Raw genomic sequence first — 24,768 nt, forward strand, 5'->3', positions numbered from 1 at the left:
AACCACTGAAATGATAGTGATTTTATTCTTTAGTAATACAGACCCAAGTTGTTATGTGCCTCCAAGTCAACTACGACGTATGGCGACCCTATGAATCAACGACCTCCAACAGCATCTGGCATGAACCACCCTGTTCAGATCTTGTAAGTTCAGGTCTGTGGCTTCCTTGATGGAATCAATCCACCTCTTGCTTGGCCTTCCTTTTTTTCTACTCCCTTCTGCTTTTCCCAGCATTGTTGTCTTTTCTAGTGGATCATGTCTTCTCATTATGTGTCCAGCGTATGATAACCTCAGTTTCATCAGTGTCTCTCTTAACTGTAGTAGAAAAGCTAAGCTGGAATTTCACCTCCCTAAGGTCATTATCCACTTTCCAAGTGGTTGTTTTCAGTCTCCTTGTATACCTACTCCTTCTCCCCCTTCAAATTAGCTAAATAGATATATATTTTAGACTCCCCTTTTCTTGGGAAGTGCAAGGACCCAGCTGTATGGACTGCATCAAACACCATCACCTTCCCCTAGGAACCCTGTTTTGCATTTTAAAATTATGTCTGGCTCTTCTTCATCCATGAGAATAATTCAGACTGACCGACCTTTCAGGTCTTGTTGCAAGGACTATTCCAAGAACACACATGAACATAAAAGTGCTGTAATAAACAAACACACACACAAACGTTATATTAATATTTTATATTGTTGAAGCCTGCCCTGCAACCCTGTGGTGAAGAGTGGGCTAGACGTCCAATCAATCATAATATAACTGATTTCGAAGAACAGTGAGGGGGAGGGTGTTACATGGCATATAATTATCTCTTCCCCCCCCAATATATAAGAGACCTGCTGGATCAAATGAAGGGTGCCACTCAGGGACAGTGCCTAGGCCTCCCTCCTACAACAGTGGGCAGATGCCCCATGGAAGTTGGCAAGCAGTCGACCTAAAGACCCCAGCAGCCTGCCCCCGTTTGCTTCCCCGCCACAAAACACACACGTTGAGATAGACTGCCCCTGACCATAGAGGTTCCATGGAGCTCTGGTGACTGATAGCCAGCGCCCCGCACCCTTGATCCGGCTCTCGAGAATGAAATGACCGGAGCATCCTTCCTCCCCATCCATCCTCCCTCTGCATTTCTCTCGCACCTTCCTTCCTTCGCCTCCCCTCCGCTCCCCTCCTAGGGGCGGGCCGGGGGGCGGAGAGCCGGAGGGGCGGCTGGCTGGCTGGCTGGCTGGCGCTGCCTGAGCCGGGACGCTCCTCGGGTTAGTGTCTCCGCGGCTCCGGCCGGGTAGCTACGAACGAACCAAGCCGGGCGGCTCCCTCCGCCCTCTCCGCCAGCCAAGCCCGGCACCCTCAGCTCAGCCCAGCTCAGCCATGGCCGAAGGAGGCGGGGAAGGAGAAGACGACGTGCTCTTCCTCCGGACCGTGAGTCGGGGGCAGGAGAGAGGCAAAGGGAAGCAGGTTTTGGAGGGCGAGCGGGGATGGCAAGGTGAAGTGTGTAGGGGGGGGTGAAACGGGGTATCGGCGAGGTTAGGGAAAAGGGGAGGAATGAGGGCTGGCAAAGGTCTATGGTGAAGTAATTAATTAGAATGTACATGCTGCCACTTCAAGAAGAAATCGCAAATAGCTGGTAGTTATAGGGAGAAAGTTGGGGGGGGCTGATTCTGCAACCCTAAAACCCCACTGACCTGGGAAGGAGCCCCCAGTGAATTCAGTTAGGACTTCTGAGTAGAAGACAGTGGGTAGGCAGTGGCTGAGGTTGAGGGGGGGGGAGAGAACTGAAGGACAAATCTGTGTGGGTGGGGGGAGTGAAGGCAAGTTGGGCCCTGTGCGGAGGGAGGGTTCCCGTGCAAAGTTTGGTGTCAAAGATGGAGGCGGAGTGGGGAGGGGAGGGAGGCAGACCACTGACCATGCTGGGAGTTGTCTTGGTCCAGAAATTCTGGAGGTTGGCAAAGGCTCTTCTGTGTCATTGCCCATGTGTCTGTACAACCTGTGTGTGGGGGGGGGGGTTTCAGAGAAAAGAATGCTTGTTTGGGGAGGGGGCTAGGGGGTAATGCATGATTTAGAAAAGTCTTCAGAGATTTTTTTTTAAAAAACAAAGCATTTTGTAAAATGTGGATTTGCAGTCTGAGTGAGTAAGCATACAAGACAGATGTGCTAAGTGGGAAAGATAAATTCTCCTCGCAAAGCAAAATTCGAATGCAGCCTTAAGCAATCTGTCTGGGTGAGGGGATCTGCTCTGATGAGCCCTCTTCCCTTCAGTCTCTGTTTGGAGGCCCTCATAGGGGAGGCTTTCAGCCTTGGTCTCTCCCCCCCATCTCCTTCAGCGGGGGCTAAATTTAGAGATAGTCCTGTTGTCAATGGGACATCAGTCACCAAGCTGCCTGAGAACAGGTGGTGTCCACAGTGAGGTTGGATTAGACCCAGTTTCTCGCCGCCGCCTCTTTCTTCTCTCCCCCCCCCCGCTTATTATTTATTTGTTTATTTATTACATTTATATCCCGCCTTTATCTCATCAAGGAACCCCAGGCAGCATACATGTGGTTTGTAGGCAGTCTGCCATCCAGGCACTGGCCAGACCTGCTTAGCTTCCGCAAGGTGCTGTCCTCATGACATAGGAAGAGCCCTGCTAGATTTTGGATCAAAGGTCCATCTAGTCCACCATTCATCAGCCAGATACTTCTGTGAAGTTTGAAAGCAGAGTATGGAGGCCGCAGACCTTGCTGGCTGTTTACCACCATCCTCATCCTTTGTTCAGAGATATTCAGCCTCTGAATATGGAGACTTCACTTGGCTAGCATGGGTAATAAGCTGTGGATAATACTTTCTTTGGATCTTTTTCACTCCAATAACTCTTCAGCCCCAGTCCCTAAATAAATTCATGTTAAGAAGGTTTTGATCTCTGTAGTTTCTTTGGGGCATAGACTCCATCTCCGTCTGGCCCTGAGAGGCCTTGACTGCATAGCAAAGCATGTGTGAGAAAATGATTGCTTATATTCTGTGTGGAGGGAGGATGCAAGGTTGTGCATGTTGAAATGCGCAAAAAAGGAAGCTTGCAGAAAGCAGGCGAGTCTTAACAGCATACTCTGTGTAGTCAGTTGCACCAGGGAAGTTTACATACTCATGGGCAAGTATGTGTGGTGTGTATGCACCCTGGGTGGCATGGGGTTAACGCTGATCCTTTTCCAGGGCAGCCTCTCCAGTTACTAACCTTTATTTATCCTGGGCTGACAGCTGAGTGCCATTCATCACAGGGTGGCATCTCAGGTTTAGGGAGGGAGTGGTTTGCACGGCTGTTCTAGCTGCAAGGGTCAGGAAAAGCTGGTTGCTCCTTCAAAGGGTTAAACCAGAACTGGGTGGGATGGTCTTAGGTTGTAGGCTGAGGACACTGGGAATGAGGAGGACAGGAGACCTTCTTTTTCCTTGGTCATGCTTAGTCGTTTTCTCTGTGATCACATCCACACGGTATATGAAGGTACATTTGAGGTGCATGACTCCCCCCCCCAAGAATCCTGGGGAGACTATAGTTTGTTAAAGAGTGCTGGGAATTGTAGCCCTGTGAGAGGTAAACTACAGTTCCCAGGATTCCTTGGGAGGTAGCCATGTGCTTTAAATATGCTTTCAATGCATGGGGTAGATGTGACCTGTGATTCATCTATGGGATGCAAATGGATATTGGATGACGGGAGACAGCTGAGCTGAAGGATGCAGCTGTTTATCTGAATGTTTGGGGAGGAGGGAGGGGGAGGGATGGCAAAGGCTTTTTGAACATAAGAAGAGCCTGGATGCAGGATCAGGCCAAAGGCCTATCTAATCCATTCACCTGTCCTCACAGTGGCTAATCAGACGCCGCTGGGAAGCCCACCTGCAGGTCCCAAGCGCAGCAGCAACACTTTCCTCACGTGAGATTCCCAGGCAGCAACTGGTATATGGCAAACACACTCAAGGACAGGCAAAGGAGTAATGAAGCCACAGCCATATTATGAACTGAGCAATGCCTTTCAGGGCCCCCAACATTTGCTCTGCCTCCTGTCTAGTCCCCACATAAAATGAAACCAAATCTTTTTTAATTCCCTTCTCCCCAGCAGCAAAACACTTGGTAGAGCTCTTTTTCTTTCTGTCTTTCCCCAATTTCAAGACACAAACTTTCTAGAAGACAACGTACAGCATGGGGGAACGGAACACAGTTGTTAAGAACATTTAAAAATGAACAACGCAGCAGTGGAAACAATTTTAAAACGGTGTCTAGGTAAAGAGTCAGCATAGAGACTGCAAGGTATTCGCAGCCATGCAGAACTAAAAGGTTTTCACAGCAGATCTAAAGAAAGCAAAGGAGGGCCTGCTGGATTTTCCCTAGGAGGGGAGCCACCACTGACAAGCCGCTGTCCTTGGGTACAGCTAAGCGGCATAAGCGGTAGAGTGTTTGAACAAAGCCTTTGTTGCTATTTGTGCTGGGAAGGTGGGAGCTAAGAATCCCTTGCTTGACAGTTTTACTTGCTTGAATAAAGGGGATGAAGAATCATGAGCTGTGCTGGACCTGGAATGAGCCCTTGTGCATCCAGTTGCCTGTCCCTGTTACAAGGCTAGCATTTCCTGTCATCCTTCAGAACTGCACTTAAGTTAGTCCATGTATCCATTTAAAAAAAAGAGAGAGGGTGGAATTCTATACATCTTGCAAGGACTATAAAGGCCATATTCTAGGTAAAACCTTGCTTACAGTGCAGGATTAGATCAGTGCTGCTAACTTCCCAAACCTGGGGAAAAGCTTTTTAATGCAGTCTGAATAGCCTCTGCCCCCTTGATGGGTGTTGCGTTGTTGACTCATCCTCAATTAGCTATTGGTGCTTCAGATTCTCTGTCCAGAAACAAAACCCCAGATTCTTCTTCCAAGAAATCCAAAGTCCACACTTGGAGAGTTTAATAATGCAGATTCAGAGACGGCTGGGAAAACGTCCTCTCTCTTTTTGTATTATTATTATTATTATTATTATTATTATTTTGCTGGGGGGATAAAAAGTGGCTGTTTCATTCTGACCCTGACATAATGGAGCTTTTTGCCAGCTCAGGCTGGTATAACAGCTGTGGCCCGATCTGGAAAGGTCTGACCTTGCTTCTATTATGCTTCTATTATGCGGACATTTGTGATGTCCAGGCTGGACAACTGTAATGTGCTGTATGTGGGGCTGCCTTTAAAGACTGTTGGTCATCTAGCTCAGTATTGTTTACACTGATTGGCAGCAGGTTTTCAGGGAAGAGTCTCTCCCAACCCAAGCTGGTTAATAGTCAGGGATGATGGGAGTTGGAGTCCAACAACTTCTGGGGGGGGGGGCGTACAGGCTCCCCCTCCCTGCTGTGGGCAGCTCTAAGCTAGATGGAGCAATGGTCTGCCTCGGTCTAAGGCAGCTCCCTCAGTTCCTGAGTGCAGACGGGACAGTTTCCACCCCATGGCAAGATGACAAGGGTGGGCCCAGATGGTGGGTTGTGGGTGCCATTAAAGCACTGCAGAGGGAGAGATGAACAGCTCATGAGTCATGGGTCCCAATCCACTTGTGCAGTTTCAAGCTCACATTCAAGATTGAAAGGGGCCAGAAACTTGCTTCTTATACTTTTAAGTTAACCACCCCCTCCTCATACATCAAATAAATGCAGCAAAGCTGATCCAAATGCTATGTATACTTCCACCTATGAATATGCGGGGCAGGCCCAAGGATGTGTAGGCGGATTTGGAAGGATATGCAGGGTGTGTGTGTGTATGTGTGATAGCATGGCATACGCAACGGTATTGGTGTGTGGTGCTGTACACAGGTCTTGGCGCATCCGTCACTTCCAAAATTATTATTATTTGGACCCCCTGTATGAGTTCATGACATCTTCTCCACACACACAGTCAATATGTCTTTAATGCTTCATCCGGAAGAAATGAGAGATGATGCTAGGACTCACCCTTCCTATTCCCTGTTAAAAAACGAACAAGCGACCTAACAAACATAATAAATGATAGCATTGTTTTTCATCAGGTGGGGAAGAGTTGGTTCTTGTTTTTGCGTATTTCAGGATGCTTTTATTCTTGTTTTTATATCTGTTTTTAATGTCAGTTGCTTTGAGTTTCTTTTGGAAAAAAAGTGACCAATAAATAAAAAAGTAAAAATTGAATTTATGTCCTGCGCTTCCTTCCGATGGAACCCAGGGCAGCACACACAAACAAAACCACTTTAAAACCAGTTAAAAACATTCCATGGGTAGCTAGCTAAACAAATAAGCAAAGCTATCTCTCTAATGCCAGTTGGGAGTGGGCTGGTTCTTGGCAAAGATGGAGACACTCTGCATATACTCAGAGATGCCTGATCACTTCATGCATTGCAGAACTGAGCAATGGGGTGGGGAAATGAAACAGATTCTAGAGCTAAGCCTCATTTCCTCTCTTCGCCCATTTGGCCCTTCTCCTATCCCAAGAGGGAAATAAATGAATATTTATTTCATGCTCAGCAGAGAAAGACACCCCAGCAGAGAGTGTTTTCCAGAGAACTCTTGCTTGCTTGGGGTGAGGCAGAGCTAGGCAAGAGTTCTGCGTGGAAGAGAAGCAGGATGCCCTGTGTGGGTTCTGTAGTGCTGAGTGGCTTAACCTGTGGCCCTCCAGATGTGGTTGGACTCCAAGTCCCATCAGCCCCAGTGACAGAGCATCTGCTTTGCGTGCAGAAGGTCCCGGGTTCAATCCCCAGCAGCATCTCCAGAGAGGGCTGGGAGAGATGTCTGCCTGAAACCACAGAGAGCTGCTGGTGGTCAGCGTAGACAGCACTGAGCCTGGTGGACCCAACGTTCGGACTCGGTATAAGGCAGCTTCCTATATTCCTAAGCATGGCCAAGGGTCAGGGATGGTGAGAGTTGGAGGGCCACAGGTTAACTGTCCCTGTTGCAGCAGAGTGGGGAGGCAACAAGATTTTATTTTAAGAAGTTTTGTTGCAGCTGTTTGCTTTTGAGGAATCGGCATATGTAATCTAAAATGCCAGCTGGAATTTGGACGGCGCTTGCAGGGTCGGCATCACCGAGGCCCCTGCCCCTGCTGACCCCCAGAGCTCTCTTGGGCTTGCAGCTCCTTTTCCTTGCTGTCATGGCCTGTTCAAGTGCCCTCATTGAGCATGCAGACAGGAACAAGAGCAGGGAGATAGAGAAGCTTCCTCCACTTGCCTTGCATGCTAGGTGGTAGTGTGGATTGGGCCCAGGCAGAGGGGGGGGCAAGCAAATGGGCAGTGGTGAGGAGGAGATGAGGCCACTGAGACCGTCTTGCCCAAGGCCTCCTCAAAACTTAAGCCACTACTGGGAGCCTGTGTGTTGTCTGTTGCCTTCATGATAGGTTTGCATATGAAACTGGTTGCTGCAACTGTGTGATGAGGTCTCTAGATTAGCCTTTCCCAACCAGTGTGCCTCCAGATGTTGTTGGACCACAACTCCCATCAGCCTCAGCCAGCATTGCCAATGGTCAGGAAAGATGGGAATTGTGGTCCAACATCTGGAGGCACACTGGTTGGGAAAGGCTGCTCTAGATCTTTCATCTTTAGAAAGAGAAAAAGATCCTGATGTTTTGTGAACAATGTTCCTATCCCACAATAAATATGGTGTGTGTGTGTGTTGTTGTTATTGTGGTATAGATCTAGGTTGTGAGACTGCTTCAATTGCAATGGGAGACATTCTCTTTTCCCAAGACACAATCATCAATATGCTTTCACTGGGAAAATCCAATTTCAAGTAGCGCATCAGTTTCCGATTGCGCTCACTCCTTGCCTCATCCCCAACTCAGTTAATGTGAATGACTCATTTCCTGAGGTTGCCATATTTTTTAAACGGGGCAAATGCCACTCTGTGCTTTTTTAGCAGCTGCATGACAGCAGGTAAAAATTCAACAGGCGACATTTCTCCCAGCACGGCAGCTCCATCATTTTCCACTTATGTGGCTTTTTAAAGGTATAGTGTTTCAAAAATTAAAAAATTGGCAGCCCCACCTCAGGCAGTTTTCTTTCAGGTGCCTTTTCTGTAAAATAGAAATAATAGCAAAGTTAAGAAAAATGATGGTCATCTTACTAGGGCTGTCACCTTCTTAACAATGTCCCTGATCTCTGCATTAAAAGCAGCTGGACTCCCTGAAATTATTATTTGATTTATATCTTGCCCTTCCTCCCAGGCAAACAAAAGCACCAAAAACATTAAAACATCATAAAAACAAACTTTAAAACACATTAAAACAAAACATCTTCAAAAACATTACTTAAGAAAAACTTTCAAAACATCTAAGATTAAAAACATTTTTTAAAAAGTTTAAGAACATATTAAAAAGCAATTCTAACACAGACAAAGACTGGGATAAGTCTCAACTTAAAAGGCTTGTTGAAAGGGGAAAGTCTTCAATAGGTGCTGAAAAGATAACAGAGATGTTGCCTGTCTAATATTTAAAGGGAGGGGATTCCACCGGGTAAGTGCCACCACACTAAAGGTCCGTTTCCTATGTTGTGCAGAACGGACCTCCTGATAAGATGGTATCTGCAGGAGGCCCTCACCTGCAGAGCGCAGTGATCAACTGGGTATATAAGACGGTCTTTCAGGTATCCTGGTCCCAAACTGTATAGGGCTTTGTACACCAAAACTAGAACCTTGAACTTGTTTAACAGGGCCGGTCCTACCATTAGACAGAGTGGGACAGCTGTGTCAGGCAGAGGATACTGGGGGTCAGGCTCTAATGGTGAGACATTGACACAGTTATGAGTGGCATATGGCCTGCCTTGTCCCCAGCTAAGCTACCCTGCTACCCTGAGGTGCAATGGGAGATTCTGTCCCATTGCCATTGATGAAGTAAAATTCAGCCATCAGTCTGGTTGGCTTTTGTACGTGGAATGGATTGGTACCTTCCTTATACTCTGCCTCAGGCAGCAAAATGGCTTGGGCCAGCCCTGTTGATTAGTTGAGTTATATTTGCAGATGGATCAAAATGGTAGTTCTGAAGTTGGCTCATAAATCCTGACTAAGTTGGATTTTTCTTTGTTTCTCAATGAGGTATGCATGTATCATAGCAGAGATAAAGAGATAAAGAGAGAGAGAGAGAGATAAAGTTTCTAATATTTGTAGAGCCAGAGATAATAAGATCAAATGTACAGACTTTTTTTTTTTGAGAAATTAGCCTACTCCTCCCTTACAGGGTCTTCTTTGACCCCCCCCCAACAAACACAACCCCCTCCAAACTCTTGCAGGTTTCCATATATAACATAATAAATGTGTTACTCTTGCTGGGAACTGCAAGTGGGGAACGGGCTGTTGCATTCAGGATCGCTTGTGGGTTTCCTGTGAGGACAGAATGCTGGACTAGATGCACCTTGGGCCTGATCCAGTCATACTTTTCTCAGGTTGCTTGTCAAGACTGTTTTTGGTACAACGGTCTAACAGGGCGACCTCTCTGAAAATTGTTCATCTGAAGCGGCCTTGGCCAGCCTGTCACCCTCCAAATGTTTCAGATCACAACTCCCACCGGCTCTAGCCAGCATTGCCATGCTTGGCTGGGGCTGATGGGAGTTGTAGTCCGAAACACCTGGGGGGGGGCACCACACTGATCTAAGCAGAAGAGGGATTTTTTAGGAGGTGCAGCTTTTCTCACCCCAGCACCACTCTGACGTGACAAGTGGCACCTGCCTAAATTCTCTCTTCTGCACACCTCTGGAGAGCACAACAGCCCTGGGCCACCCTGTCCCTTAGCTCTGTGAGGATGCTAAGTGCATAAACTCCTGGACAGATCTCTTCCCTCATCAGGGTTCTCTAGAAGAGCTTTTCTGCCTCTTTGGGGTTTTTTCCTTGCCTAAAAGGAATTTCCCGAACCATCCATAAGGCCTGTGTCATGTGTGTGTCGTGCGTGTCCTGTCTGTTTGTCAGCAAGTTCCCCAGCCTTAAGCAATGTGCTTACCCAGAGTTTGCAGGAATGCTTTGAACAGGTGCAGTCTCCAAAAATACTTGTCGCCTCCCTCCCCAAGCCTGTGGGGCTGGCGGCAGGAGCAGGATGAGAGGCAATGAGGTTGCCCGGGATGGTAGGGAAGTGGGAGGGGGTGGGAGACGTCCCTGGGGAATCGCCCCCAAACTTTGTGCCTGCCTTTCTTGAAAGGACTGCAGCTCCTTTCCTTCCTCAAGGTCACTGCCAAAGAAGGCCTTTTCATCTCTTCCAAGCCGTGGAGAGTAGTTTCCTGTTTTAAATCATCTGTTTAAAGCAACATTGTAGAGAGAGTGAGGTTGGGGGATTTACCGGTTTCCCCCCCTCCCCTTAAAGCAAACAAGCTTTACTTTGCTTGGGGGGATTTTCTTCACTTTGGGAAACTGGAGATTTTGTACTAACAAGCCCTTTTCCAAATCTCTCTCTCTCTTTTAAAAACCGGCTTTTAAGGGTTTTTTTGTATCATGCAAAATCCCCCGTTCTTTTCCCTCACTGGAAGCCTTTAGTAGAACAGATGGAGAGAGACAGGCAAAGCAGGGAAAAGAAACAGAAGAGAGAAAGACTTGAGAAGACAACTTATCCCTTTTGAGTGACCTCTGGAGGGCACCAGATTGGGGAAATCTGATTTGTACGCCACCTGCTCTCAGAGCTGCTTCATTCGTGCATGTCATTGATGAAATGCGCCGTCACAGTTAAAAAAGATTCACCTTGCCTTTTCCAATGAATTTGGTTTGCACATTCAGTTGTGACTCCGGTGCTGAGAAATCAAGGGTCCCACATGCACATGTGCAAACTGGATCTTAGGGGTGCCAAACGGGTGACAGGCTTGCATGCTCATCCACTCTGTGAAGTAATGAAGGTTGTACGAGCAGCCTTGTGCTTCTTTGTGCAGATGCGTGTTAAACTGACCCGTAGATTATTATTTTACAGAGTCAGCCCAATCTACTGGACTTTACTGGAGGTAGCATTGATGGGCACTGTGGTGGCTACCCTAATGGGAGGGGTGGAGAACCTGTGGCCCTCTGGCTGTTGTTGGACTTCAACTCCCATCTTCCCTGAACAATGGTTCTGCTAGTTGAGGCTGATGGGAATTGTAGTCTCAACAACATCTGGAGAGCCAGAGGTTCCCCATCGCTGCCTTACAGATTTGTCACTCTGCTAATAAAGTTTTTTTTTCCTGCTCGGTTAGCCATGCAGGCAATTCCTGCTATTCTAGGCTACTCAGACAGCCACATTTTTTCCAAAGCTGCAACTTGGATAAGCTTCCAAGCTTTCTGAATCCCTGCCAAGAGTCCAGCGCACAGAGGCGTTGAACTCTTCAGATGTTCTCTCTTGACAAAGAAAGGTGCAGAGCCAGGATCTGTGTTCTGATTCTGTGTCAGGTGCTGAACTTTTACGTTATTGAGATTCTCTTTGCGTATACATTGGAAAAGCAAGGTTCTAGTCCACTGTGTGTTTACCTGACACAGAATACATTTCTTGTAGCCTATGTGGATGCCAGTCAACAGCATAATCCTCACACTTGGAATAACAGTAGAAATCGACAGCTGGTGTTCCCCTGTGCCCAAACTGGCCTTTTCAGTGGAGTTGCCTAGCCTGGTGTTGCTAACTCCAGTTCTCCTTGCCAAAGAAAAATGCTTCAAGCAGTCAGGAAAGGAGATGAGGACGAATGAGGAGGGGAGGGAATCACAGCCATGTGTGTGTGTGGGGAGGTAGTGACTGGTCAGCAGACAGAGTTAAAATGGGATCTAATCCACTTTACTTTCCTCTGCTGGGCCCCCAACCGGGACATTATAGATCAACCTAGCCTCCTGGTAGCCCCCAACCCTCCACCTGCCCCTGGGCTGGGTTTTGGGAGTGCATGTATCCCTTGCCTACCCCCACCACATTTATAGCTCTGTGCAGTTGTGGGTTAGCGGGACGGGCTGCATTCTTGCCCCCGGTGATCAGAGAGGCAGCAGGAGAGGCTGATCTCTTTGTAAATGGAGCATAACCCTGTGCTGATGCTGCACATTCCTTGGGCAGAAATAGGACCACTGAGAAATTTGATCTCTGGGGAGGGCCGAAGCTAGAGTGGGAGGCAAGATGGGTTGGGCTGGGAGTCCAGGTAGGTGGAATGAAAGCAGCTGGGGGGGAGGGCAGAGAGAGGGTGGGCATGGGTAATTGCGTGCAGGGAGGCACAGCTAAAGAAAGCACAGCCCCTTTCCCCGTCCACTGCAATGTGTGATGCTTCCCTGGTGTCTGCTCTTGTACTTGCTCTTGCAACGGCTCTGTGAGGAGGATCACTGTTGTTCCCATTTTAGAGATGGAGAACAAAGGCCAAGAGATTGTACAATTGAGTCCATTGCGTAGATGGGACTTCGAAAACTGCCCCTCATCCATGCAGTCACATGGAGACTATTGGCTTGCTTTCCCTCATTCCCCCCCCTCTTTTTCAAAACCTTTTCCAGCTCAACAACAGGCTGCCTCCAGACGACCTGTTAATTGAGCATTCATCCTGATTTGTTTGCAGGGAGATTAGCCAATGTTGGCTATTTAATGCATTGATTTTGATTTGTTTGTGGGGAAGTTAGATGACATTGTGTCAGAGCATGTGTAAGCTCACACTTCCCGGTGCATGTTCCTGTTACTTTCCTTATTGCAAAAAGGCTGATTTGGGGGGGGGGCAGAAGTGGGTTTGTTGTGCAGGACCTCCCTTTCAGCTACAATTGTGCTACTTAGATTTGCCGGTATGTTTGAATCCCGTCCAAAAATCGTGACGGTCTGGAAGCACCTATAGTTTCCAAGTATGCATATCGATTTAGATCCAGGCTTAAGTGGAAACGACATATGCCAGCTCGGTAGGTAAATGAAACACAAATATTGTATATCATCATCTTGAGCTGAATCCTGCTTGCTCATAAAGCTAACTATCGGAGCCCAGATCTCAGAGGAGCAGACAGTCCTCCTTGGAACCCCCTGAAGAATTTTATAACCTGTCAGTTTATTGCTATTTTGGTCTTCTCCCAGACCTTGCTTAATTGCTCTCACCTGAAGGGGGTTCATGCAGTAATTCTGAAACTGTGGCCTGGGGCACCTTAGTGTAGCATGAGAAATAAATTAATTTCAAAAATTAAAGGTTCCTATGTGATGAGGGACCTGCTGACGAGAAGGAGTCTGTTTGCTGTGTCGCTGCATGATTTGATTTTCTATTGGCCTGACATTCTTCCAGCTAGCCTCTACCAGGGAGTGGGCACATCTCAGCATTGGGTAGGATTGGGTCAGAGATGCAGCAGGGTTACCTGCCCTCAGGAGAAGTTGCTTGTTGTGTCTCTGCATGAGTTGCCACTCTGGGCTTGGCCAGTGAGGAGGCAGGCTAGCTCCAGGGTTGCCTACATTGGTGGGCCCTAGTGGGCTTACTTGGAAGCAACAGCAATGCTTTAATGAAGGCCCATGGCTCAGTGGTAGACTGCATGCTTTGCCAACAGAAGGCCCCAGGTTCAATCTCTGGCATCTTCAGGTAGTGCTCAGAAAATCTCCTGTCTGACTCGCTGGAACAGAGATGGGGAACCTGTGGTCATCCAGATGTCGTTGGACTGCAACTCCCATCATCCCTGACCATTAGCCATGCTAGGTTGGGATGATGGGACTTGCAGATGACATCCAGACCATCCATTTAAAGAACATGACTTCCTCCAAAGAATCCTGGGAAGTGTAGTTTGTTAAAGGTCCTGGGAATTGTAGCTTTGTGAGGGGTAACTATAGTTCCCAGGATTCTTTAGGGGAAGTCATGTGCTTTAAATGTATGACGTGGATGTAACCATAGTCCAACAACATCTGGAGGGCTGGAGGTTCCCCATTCTTGCCCGAGGGAACGGTTGCCAATTGGTTTATATAACAGTAAGCTTGCTAGACCAATGGTCTGACCCACTATAAAGTACCTTCTCATGTTGCTAGTAGGCCTCACACTTTGCATGCATGAGGACCCAGGTTCAGCCCTTGCAGTCTCCCCCATTAGGCATCTAAGGGCTGACGAAGGCATCATTCAATGACATTCATCTCTTCCCTGGAGCCGATTGTTCAGGAATGAGTGGAATGAGAAGAATAGAGAAACTTATATTTCAAAACTTCCATTTCAAAACTGTCCCAGATCCTCTCTCTCTGGCCCTCCCACCCCAAAATAGCTAAGAAGAATGCTCATTAGCATAGAGAAGTTTTTGGGGAGGCCAGCAAGGGCCTCCAAACTGAGTTGATTCGCTGGTCCCTGTTTTGTGAAGGCATTGGAAAAAATGTCCTTAGAATTTGTGGCTTTCTCCTCCCAATGGCCTGGGAAAGGGTTGCGGAGGCAGACATGTAATTCCTAGCATCAGCTTTTCACCTCTTAGTTTATTTATCCTGCTGTTGTTGAAAACGGGAGTAGGTGGGAAGTTACTGGGGAGGAAGAGAGAGCAGGAAGGGGAGGCTGGTGTACCTAAAGATTTAAGAGTGGGTTCATTTCTGTGCAAGATTTCTGAAAACAGTGGATAGTTAAAACACATTGGGAATCTAAAATATAATAACAGCATTTCTTCATTGGTTTTTAGTGTTCTCCAAAGCACTTCGAATCCATAATCCTGCTGTAATCAGTTTACAACAATCCATTTGGGGCAGTCCATCCATATTATTACCACATATTGCAGATGGAGGGACTGAGGCTAATGGCTTGTCCAGGCAACCTATTTATTGAGCACCAGCATATTTGTAACTAGTGTTGCTCAGGAATTCTATGAAACCAAAAACTCAGTGGTTAAAATCAGTGCAATTTTGAAAGTTTAAGTCCACCATCTTGATTCAAAATGATGTTCAGTTGTATCCAAACATAGATGAAAACCTGGTCCTTGATCTCAAGAGTCATCATGCAAAATTTGCGTTAAGAGGTGCCCAGATGCATCGCAGACAAACAACTTTCCAAAAATATAGTAGAGTCTGTGATGCGTCCTTCCCTGGGTCTCCCTGTCAGGTTCCTACCTGCTCGTGGTTACTGCCTGTCTCTAGGCACCACCAGGGACTCCACCAGTCCGGACCGCACTCTCTTATGGTTTACCTATCCGCTCTAGCACAGATCTCAACAGATCCCCCTGCTAGGCAACCACCAGTAACGTCCCAATACTAGTATTCCCAGAGACTCTGAATACTGGTATTGTTATTCTCTTCACCGCTGCCACCATTTGTTACAGTTCCCCTTCAGCCTTGGTCATTACCTTACCCTCCCTTCTGGTCTGTGAAACCCCAGCCAAGGATCAGGCCTTTGGTAAACCAAATTAAGTATTTATTAAAGATAACAAAGCTAACAAGATTAACAAGATTTCTTCTTAAGGCACATAAGCATATGGTTTTACTCAATACTAATCCGAACTCCACCTCCCTCCTTCTTCACGCTCTCCTGGCAAACAACTCTCTCAAATTCACACCACATCCACCTATCAACATCCACCTCTTTCTCTTCTCCCCCCAGATTCCACAATTCACTACCTCACATTCCCCCAGATTTACCTGTCATCCTTTCTCAGAATCCCTTCCTGCAAATGTTAGTTCAGGTTCAGGGATCTGCCCTATATCTTCCACTGTGAAGACAGATGCAAAGAATTCATTTAGCTTCTCTGCAATCTCCCCACAACTGAGCTGCCTTTTCAAAGGTGCTGAGGTAAATTTGAGGATCTTGACCAGGCTCATAGACAGCAAAGTCCTTTGGAGTAATTTTTATTTTTGCTCCATCTCTGTCTTTCCTTGTCTCCTCAGAGTGAAATTTCTCTCTATCAAATTTTAACTTTTCTACTTGTAATTCAGCATCCAATGCTCGTTGCTTCTCCCTCTCCTCAAACCCCAATCTCATTCTCTCAATTTCCAACTCCCTCTGTTTTTCCTTCTCTGCACCTTCCATCCTCAATCTCTCAGCTTCCAACTCCCGCTGTTTATCTTTTTCCTCAGCCTCCATCCTCAATCTCTCAGCTTCCAACTCTCTCTGTTTTTCCTTCTCTGCACCTTCCATCCTCAACTTCTCTCTCAAGTACTCTATATAAGCGGGATTGCTTAAATATCCTTCTGGGGTCTCTTCTCTGACAGGTTGTTTTTGCTGGGCAGTTGCAAATCCTATAAGTGCTACCCTCAATTCATCTACCCCTTTACCCTCATGAGGTAAATTGAATGTTATGCACTTCTCCACCAGCTCCTCTCTTTTCATTTTTATGTATTCAGCCATGGTGTTTGAGTTCACTCACTCTTTGCCACACACTCTTTGCCAGTCACTCTCACAAGAAATCTTGTTTTGTTATTTCTGTTTGCCACACCACTGGTAGGGATTCTCTAGTATTCGTATCTGGATTCTCTGTTGTTCGTATCCCACCGCTACTGACACATGTGATGCGTCCTTCCCTGGCTCTCCCTGTCAGGTTCCTACCTGCTCGTGGTTACTGCCTGTCTCTAGGCACCACCAGGGACTCCACCAGTCCGGACCGCTCTCTCTTATGGTTTCTCTCCCCGCTCTAGCACAGATCTCAACAGATCCCCCTGCTAGGCAACCACCAGTAACGTCCCAATACTAGTATTCCCAGAGACTCTGAATACTGGTATTGTTATTCTCTTCACCGCTGCCACCATTTGTTACAGTTCCCCTTCAGCCTTGGTCATTACCTTACCCTCCCTTCTGGTCTGTGAAACTCCAGCCAAGGATCAGGCCTTTGGTAAACCAAATTAAGTATTTATTAAAGATAACAAAGCTAACAAGATTAACAAGATTTCTTCTTAAGGCACATAAGCATATGGTTTTACTCAATACTAATCCGAACTCCACCTCCCTCCTGGTAAACAACTCTCTAAACCCCACCAAGCAATCCACTCTTTCTCTTCTCCCCCCAGATTCCACAATTTACCACCTCCCATTCACCCAGATTTACCTGTCATCCTTTCATTTATACTGTCAGCCGTTTTAAACATTCAGCCAATCATCAAGCATTCTATTGCCCATTCACTCCCCCTCCTCTTTCACTACTTACCATGTATACTCTAAACAACCAGCACTTACCATATATACACTAATATATAGGAACATCACAGAGTCATCCTGATTTGCTTGTATGAACTTTATGCAGTGGTTAGACTCTGTCCGGTCTTTATTGAGCATTTGTTCTGATTTGTTCACAGGGTGGTTATATGACAATGAGCATTCATCCAGCATTCATTTTTGCTTACAGAGTGTTTACACATCTTCCTGTTAATCATTTCCGCATAGCACTTTTCGATGCATTTCTCCATCGCTTTCCAAACTGTAAAAAGTCTCAGTGTTTGTTTGTTTTAAAGTGGATTTGTTATGCTAGGTTGTCAGAGTACTTTGAAAAATGGAAATGGACTGCTTTCAAGTCGATCCCGACTTATGGCTACCCTATGAATAGGGTTTTCATGGTAAGCGGTATTCAGAGGGGGTTTACCATTGCATCCCTCTGAGGCTAGTCCTCCCTAGCTGGCTGGAGCCTCCTCTGCTTGCCACAGCTGCACAAGCCAGCCCCTTCCTTGTCCGCACCTGGCAGCTGGGGGGCAACTGGGATCCTTGGGACTGTGTAGCTTGCCTACGGCTGCACAGATGGCAGGGCATGTAACCCCTGAGCCACTCATTGCAGGGGTGATCTTTAGCTGGCCCTTGACATCGAGGAGACACGAGCGGGGATTTGAACTCACAGACTCTGGACTCCCAGCCAAGCTCTCCTACCTGCTGTGCTATACCAGCTGTCTTTAATAACACTTTAAATGCACAAACTTAGAGTCCTGGTATGCCACCAGTCTGGAGGCACCCTGTGAGAGAAGGGCTTATCTGAAGCCTCCTGCCTGCTTTTGGCTGAGCTGAGATTTTATTTGGTGATTTCCTCTCTCACAATAGCAGGAGTTCAAGTTTAAGCTAGTGCAATTAATCGACTCAATTGCAAATGAATTCTCCCTACACCACCCCTATTAATCCACATGACTGTGCAGGCAAAGACCTTGAGAAGCCTTCCTCCTGTGCAAGGATGCAGGAAATAGGGCAATATTCCCTTACCTGATTCCTCCAAATGTTTGGGCTACAACTTCCATCAGCTTCCTTGCTGGCTGATGGGAGTTGTAGTCCAAAACATCTAGAGGGCTGGAGATTCCCCATCTCTGATCCAAATGTTCTAGCTCTGAATCTCATCCACTCTTAAGCCACTACATCTATTTTAAATTTATTTTAGAGATCCAGGGCCCACACAATTTTGTGGGATCAGGATGTAAGAACAATAAACAGACATTTAAGGCAAATAAAAATAAGAGAGCTTGTTTGGGCTTCATTTCCCTTCCACTGACGTTTGAGCTCCTCCTTACCCTTGTCCTGCATGTTCTCACTCTTTTCTATCCTTCTTTTCCAGAGTTAGCAATGCCAAGCTAGGACTCCTTTTCCAGAAATGGAACCCTGTACTACTAATGTTGCTTGTTGCCAAGAGGCAGCTGAAAGGAGGGCCATGGATATTGCTTTCTCTTTCCTGCATCATTTCTGAGTCACTCTCTCCACATTTGGCCATACTCCAAGGCCCCCACCACTGTCTGTGGCCAATGTGCCCTTTCTCTTGTTGATTTCCGGCATTGGTGACGCTGTGTCATGTTCCCATGCTCTTGATCGATGATGGCTGCAGGAAATGGCAGGCTCTGGTGATATCACACCTGCTGGGCTGTGCTTCTTATGAGTCGATTATTATCATTGACCAATGCAGGGTTTTCAGCACCCAAAATGCGCCACAATCCTTCTTTGGACTGGTTTCCATGTCACATTAAATGATAGTTTAAAGGAAACTACAGTTTAATGTGAAGGAGCAGCATACTGGTGCAAGCCACCTTTCCCCCCAGATGAAACCTTTCCCATGCCACCTTTCCCCAAGATGAAACAAGCCCAAACTGGGCTGCCCTTGGCCTAGAAGCTCTAGACGAAACAAGCCAAAACTGGACTGCCCTGGGGTCTGGTCCGGAAGCTCCAACTGGTGCAGAATGCAGTGACTAGACTCCTGATGGGGGCAGATACCAACAGCATGTGACAACTCTGCTAAAACATCTGCACTGGCTGCCCATATGCTGCCAGGCCAGGTTCAAGGCTCTTGTGTTGATATACAAAGCCCTGAACAACTTGGGTCCAGGATCACCTGAGAGTCCTTGTATCCCAGCCCAATCATTGAGATTATCCAGAGTAGCGCTGTTAGTTGTCCCCTGTGTTATAGATGCCTGACTGCACGCGATCCATGCTATGGATCACTATTCTAGCCGAGATTTGGCAGGCATTCTCACTTTTGGCTTTCAGGCATCTCTTGAAGACTTTTTTTGTGCCAACAGGCCTATGCAGCTGTTTTAAATGTGTGTTTTTTAGTAGCCAGTCATTTTAATGATTGTTTGGTATTGTTTTTAAATGCTTTTGTATTGTTGTACATCTCCCTGATGATTTGAGAGAGGGCAGTGTATAACTACTTTTATAAATAAATAACATGGAATGGTGGAAAGGTTTACCTGTTGAATTTCTATATGCAAGTCTGCTCTTAAAGGCACAAGAATAGGGCTTAGTTACATAAACATGGTAAACACTGGCCTTGCTCTTAGTTGTGTGGACATTTTAAAGTGAGCGGTGCTATATTGTGGAGAAACAAGTCTCAGTTAATTGCATTATCTCTGTAATACAAATAAATGCTTCAACTTTCCCCATTCCAGTAAAATAACAGTGTGCCAGTCCTCAAGGTCTGGTGTAATGGTCTAGAGGCCACAGGGCAGGGAAGGTGAGCTAAGGAATGAGCATGTGTAACTGTACATCATACATATTGGAGGAACAGTGGGTCATAAACTTGACATTGTGTACAGAGCCAATCTCAGGTATTTTGGCCTCTGAGATGGGAAATCCAAGCCCACCATCACCACCAAAAACACACACAGTAGAAGTATAACTGAATCACCAACATCTCGCTGCCCTGTGACAGTGCCTAAAATGGCCACCACACCCTCCTTTGTTGTGTGGTGTGGCTGGAGGTAAAAGGAGATTCAGGCTCGTGTAGCTCTTTTACTGTGAGAGCAGGATGAAGAAAGCGAGGAGGTGGTGGGCAGGCATGCGCTGAAATAGCGCTGAATAAATTGTAATCATTCATCGAATGGGTTCTGGCCTTTCCCTCGCTTTAGCTCGACAGGCACCACACAAAGCAGCCTTTCTAAAACAGAGAATGAAAGTGGCAGTCAAAAGCTATTTTCCTCCACATGCACTTGGAGGGAAGCTAGTTATATTCCCCCTGCTGGTAAAGGGCAGCGGGACACATCCCCTTCCCCCTTTCTTCCTTTAATTATGTCAGGTAGCTGTAAACTGGGAACATTTATATATTGTGGCAAAGGCAGCTTGGGAGACATAAGGCTTGTGTACACACCACGCATTTAAAGCACCTTTAAAACACACGACTTTCCCCAAACAATCCTGGGAACTGTAGTTTGTTAAGGGTCCTGGGGGTTGTAGCTCTGTGAGGGGGAAACTATATAACCCCCAGGATTCATTGGGAGAAGTCGTGTGCTTTAAATGTATGGTCTGTACACAGTGGATAGGCCCCCGAGGTAATGGTTCTTCACCGCTCTTTAGGAGTCCTCAAGCTTTAGTTGGTGTAATCAGTTATAGCTTTCATTGGAAAAGAAAATGTGAATTGGTGGGGCTTCAAGTTAATGATCCAGGTGTTTATATTTTGGTTCTGGCTGTGCTACTGTAACAGAAAAGGCAAATATTCAAGATGGCCTTTCCATATAACAATGAATTGTACTTTTTTGTTTTATCAACTTGCAAGTTATACTTATCATGTGATGCTAAATCAGGGTTGGAGAACGTTTTCCAGCCCGAGGGTCATATTCCTTCATGGGTGGCCTTCTGGGGGCCACATGCCAATGGTAGGTGGAGCCAGAGATAAAAGTGGGTGGAGCTGTGTCTGTGACTCCTGTCTTTGTTCGGTAGACTACATCTCAGTCACACAGAAATGTATATATATACAGTACACGTAATCGTGATTAACAAAACAGAGGTTTTTATTGTACTACCAAAACGTTTAGACACACACACACACCCCTTTCCATCCTCCATCCAGGAAACCAAAAGGCATGATTACAGTTCAAGGGCACAATCCGGCCAGGCAAAAGCAGTGGAGGCAGGGTGCAAGGGAAAGTGATGCATTAAAAACCATGGCATAAACAAGTGACTAACAGGAAGGAGTATAAACACCCCACAAACAAATCAGGCTGAATGAAGGAGAGATGCTGATTGTCATATAACTGTCCTGCAGACAGATCAGAACAAATGCTCCATAAAGACCGGATATAGTCTAACCTCTGTGTAAGCTTTGTGCAAGCAAATCCAGATGAATACTCAATAAAGAGGACATCTGGAGAGCCCCTTTTTGCCTGTCTGTCCATGATTGTCTGCTCTGATTGACAGCAGCTCTCCAGGGTCTTCCCCATCGTCTGCTCTCTGAGATTCCAGGGATTATTTTTTTATTATTATTAAATTTATATCCTGCCCTTCCTCCCGAAGGGAACCCAGTGTGGCAAACAAGCGATAAAACACTAAAAACATCTTTAAAAAATAATCTTAAAAGCAAAACAACTTTAAAACAAAACATCTTAAAAAAAACCTTTAAAACAATTACAATACAGATGCAGACCGGGATAAGGATTTAATTGGATCTGGTGGGATCTCCTGCATGCAAGCACACCCTCTGTCACTGAGCCACAGTCTTGGGAGAGAAAGAGAAATGAGATGAGATAGATATAGACTCATCAGCAGTTTATTGGGTTGTGATGAACTGAGGAACAGGGCCTCATTCTGGAGCAGCATATCCACAGACAGGCACTCCAGTTATATCATCACACAGAAACTGCTCAAGCCTGGTCCCCAGTGTCCTAAGATGGCTCAGCTGACACTGAGCTATCAAGGAAGAGGTCACCAGCTGCCCTACTCTGGGGGAAGAGACATTCTGTTTACGCAGGGTCTTTTTAACTTAGATTTTTAAACCAGGAGTTTGGAGCTCTGTTTCACAGTTAATGTTCTTATAAACAAGTTCCCCACAATGCACTGAGGAGGTTCAGCCATTTAAAATGTTAAAGCTGCTTTATTCCGTGGTTGCACCTATCCTTCAGCACCTACAGACGTATTTAAAGGACTATAGGAGAATTGCAGGGATTTATTTTCTCCTTCTTAACGTGTAAACTGAGCCTAAATGTATAATAGACGCGACTTAACACAAGAGCATGACTGCATCAGCTGATGTGGAAGATCAATCTGTTTCTCTAGTTTGATTGAATGGTTTTGAAATAGGCAGCCAATTAGTTATTGTATAGAAATAGAAAAGGACAACAAAATGGGAAGAACAAAAGATTAGAGAAATGAAAGGGAAATTTAAACCACAAGTAGGGATGTTGAATAATCAGCAGGGGAACGCACTGACTGTCCGAGATGAAATAAAAGGAAGATGGAAGCAATACACTGAAGAACTCTATAAAAGAGATGACAGGATGACAGATTCATTCACGGAGTAACCATATGATGAAGAACCAGAAATTTTAGAATGTGAGGTGAAAGCTGCTCTTAAAATTCTTGGAAGAAACAAATCACCAGGAATAGACGGCATATCAATAGAGTTGCTACAAGCTACTGAGACTGAATCTGTCCAAATTTTGACAAAAATTTGTCAAGAAATATGGAAAACTAAACAATGGCCCACAGACTGGAAACATTCAATATATATCCCACTTCCAAAGAAAGGGGATCCCAGGGAATGCAGTAATTACCGAACTATTGCCTTAATATTCCATGCAAGTAAAGTAATGCTCAAGATTCTACAACAAAGGCTCTTCCCATATATGGAGCGAGAAATGCCAGATGCCCAAGCTGGATTTAGAAAGGGAAGAGGCACCAGAGATCATATCGCAAACATACGTTGGATAATGGAATGGAGCAAGGAATTTCAGAAGAAAATCACCCTGTGCTTTATAGACTACAGCAAAGCCTGTAACTGTGTAGATCATGAAAAACTATGGAATGCTTTAAAAGAAATGGGGGTGCCACAGCATCTGATTGTCCTGATGCGCAACCTATACTCTGGACAAGAGGCTACTGTAAGGACAGAATATGGAGAAACCGATTGGTTCCCCATCGGAAAGGGTGTGAGACAGGGGTGTATTTTATCACCCTATTTATTTAATCTGTACGCAGAACATATCATATGGAAAGCGGGATTGGACCAAGATGAAGGAGGTGTGAAAATTGGAGGGAGAAACATCAATAATTTAAGATATGGAGACGATACCATACTCTTAGCAGAAACCAGTAATAATTTGAAATGACTGCTGATGAATGTTAAAGAGGAAAGCACAAAAGCAGGACTACAGCTGAACGTCAGGAAGACTAAAGTAATGACAACAGAAGATTTATGTAACTTTACAGTTGACAATGAGGACATTGAACTTGTCGAGGATCAATACCTCGGCACAGTCATTAACCAAAATGGAGACAATAGTCAAGAAATCAGAAGAAGGCTAGGACTGGGGAGGGCAGCTGTGAGAGAACTAGAAAAGGTCCTCAAATGCAAAGATGTATCACTGAACACCAAAGTCAGGATCATTCAGACCATGGTATTTCCGATCTCTATGTATGGATGTGAAAGTTGGACAGTGAAAAAGGTGGATAAGAGAAAATCAACGCATTTAAAATGTGGTGCTGGAGGAGAGCTTTGCGCATACCATGGACTGCGAAAAAGACAAATAATTGGGTGTTAGAACAAATTAAACCAGAACTGTCACTAGAAGCCAAAATGATGAAACTGAGGTTATCATACTTTGGACACATCATGAGAAGACTTGATTCACTAGAAAAGACAATAATGCTGGGAAAAACAGCAGGGAGTAGAAAAAGAGGAAAGCCAAACAAGAGATGGATTGATTCTATAAAGGAAGCCACAGACCTGAACTTACAAGATCTGAACAGGGTGGTTCATGGCAGATGCTCTGGGAGGTCGCTGATTCATAGGGTCGCCATAAGTCGTAATCTACGTGAAGGCACATAACAACAACAGCCAAGTAGTTGCTATTTAGCTGCTAATTAAAAGTGGATTAAAAATTTCTACTTCGTCATTTGTACAAAGGTGGGAAAAATGCATTATTTTACTGGGTGAATGCAACATGGTGGCTAAAGGTTGCTAAGGGGTGGACTGCCTTCAAGTCAATCCCAACTTATGGTCACCCTATGAATAGGGTTTTCATGGTAAGCGGTATCCATGCCTCTCTCTGAGGCTAGTCCTCCCCAGCTGGCTAGGGCCTCCTCTGCTTGCCACAGCTGCACAAGCCAGCCCCTTCCTTGTCCGCAACTGCCAGCTGGGGGGCAACTGGGCTCCTTGGGACTCTGCAGCTTGCCCACGGCTGCACAGGTGGCAGGGCACGTAACCCCTGAGCCACTTACTGCGGGTGATCTTTAGCTGGCCCTTGATACCCAGGAGACACAAGCGGGGATTTGAACTCACAGACTCTGGACTCCCAGCCAGGCTCTCCTCCCCACTGTGCTATACCAGCTGTCATGCTAAGGGGTAAAAAGTTTTGAATAGGCACCTGTGGTCACAGCAATAGGGAGGCGGAGGATAGGCATCACGGCTGCTGGTAGCCACTGATAACCTTATCCTCTATTAATTTGTCTAATCCTCCTTTAAAGCCTTCCAAATGGGTGGCCACCAATTCCTCCTGTGGGAGCGAAATCCATCATTTAACTATGTGCTGAGTGAAGAAGTACTTTTGATCAGGGGGATGAAAT

General features: G+C 46.0%; 1 protein-coding gene across 7 annotated transcripts in view; it reads left to right on the forward strand.

Moving 5' to 3' along the window:
* Positions 1 to 1,205: 1,205 nt before the first annotated feature.
* RYR1 (ryanodine receptor 1) overlaps positions 1,206 to 24,768 on the forward strand; it is a 163,991-nt gene continuing 140,428 nt past the window's right edge. For all 7 annotated transcript variants that reach the window (XM_061596439.1, XM_061596441.1, XM_061596440.1 and 4 more), the window contains exon 1: positions 1,206 to 1,414. In XM_061596439.1, the coding sequence (XP_061452423.1) occupies positions 1,364 to 1,414 (51 nt within the window). In that variant the 5' untranslated portion in view covers positions 1,206 to 1,363. The remainder of the gene's footprint in view (positions 1,415 to 24,768) is intronic.

This window comes from Rhineura floridana, chromosome 15 (assembly GCF_030035675.1).
Source record: "Rhineura floridana isolate rRhiFlo1 chromosome 15, rRhiFlo1.hap2, whole genome shotgun sequence".
NCBI classification, from domain to species: domain Eukaryota; kingdom Metazoa; phylum Chordata; class Lepidosauria; order Squamata; family Rhineuridae; genus Rhineura; species Rhineura floridana.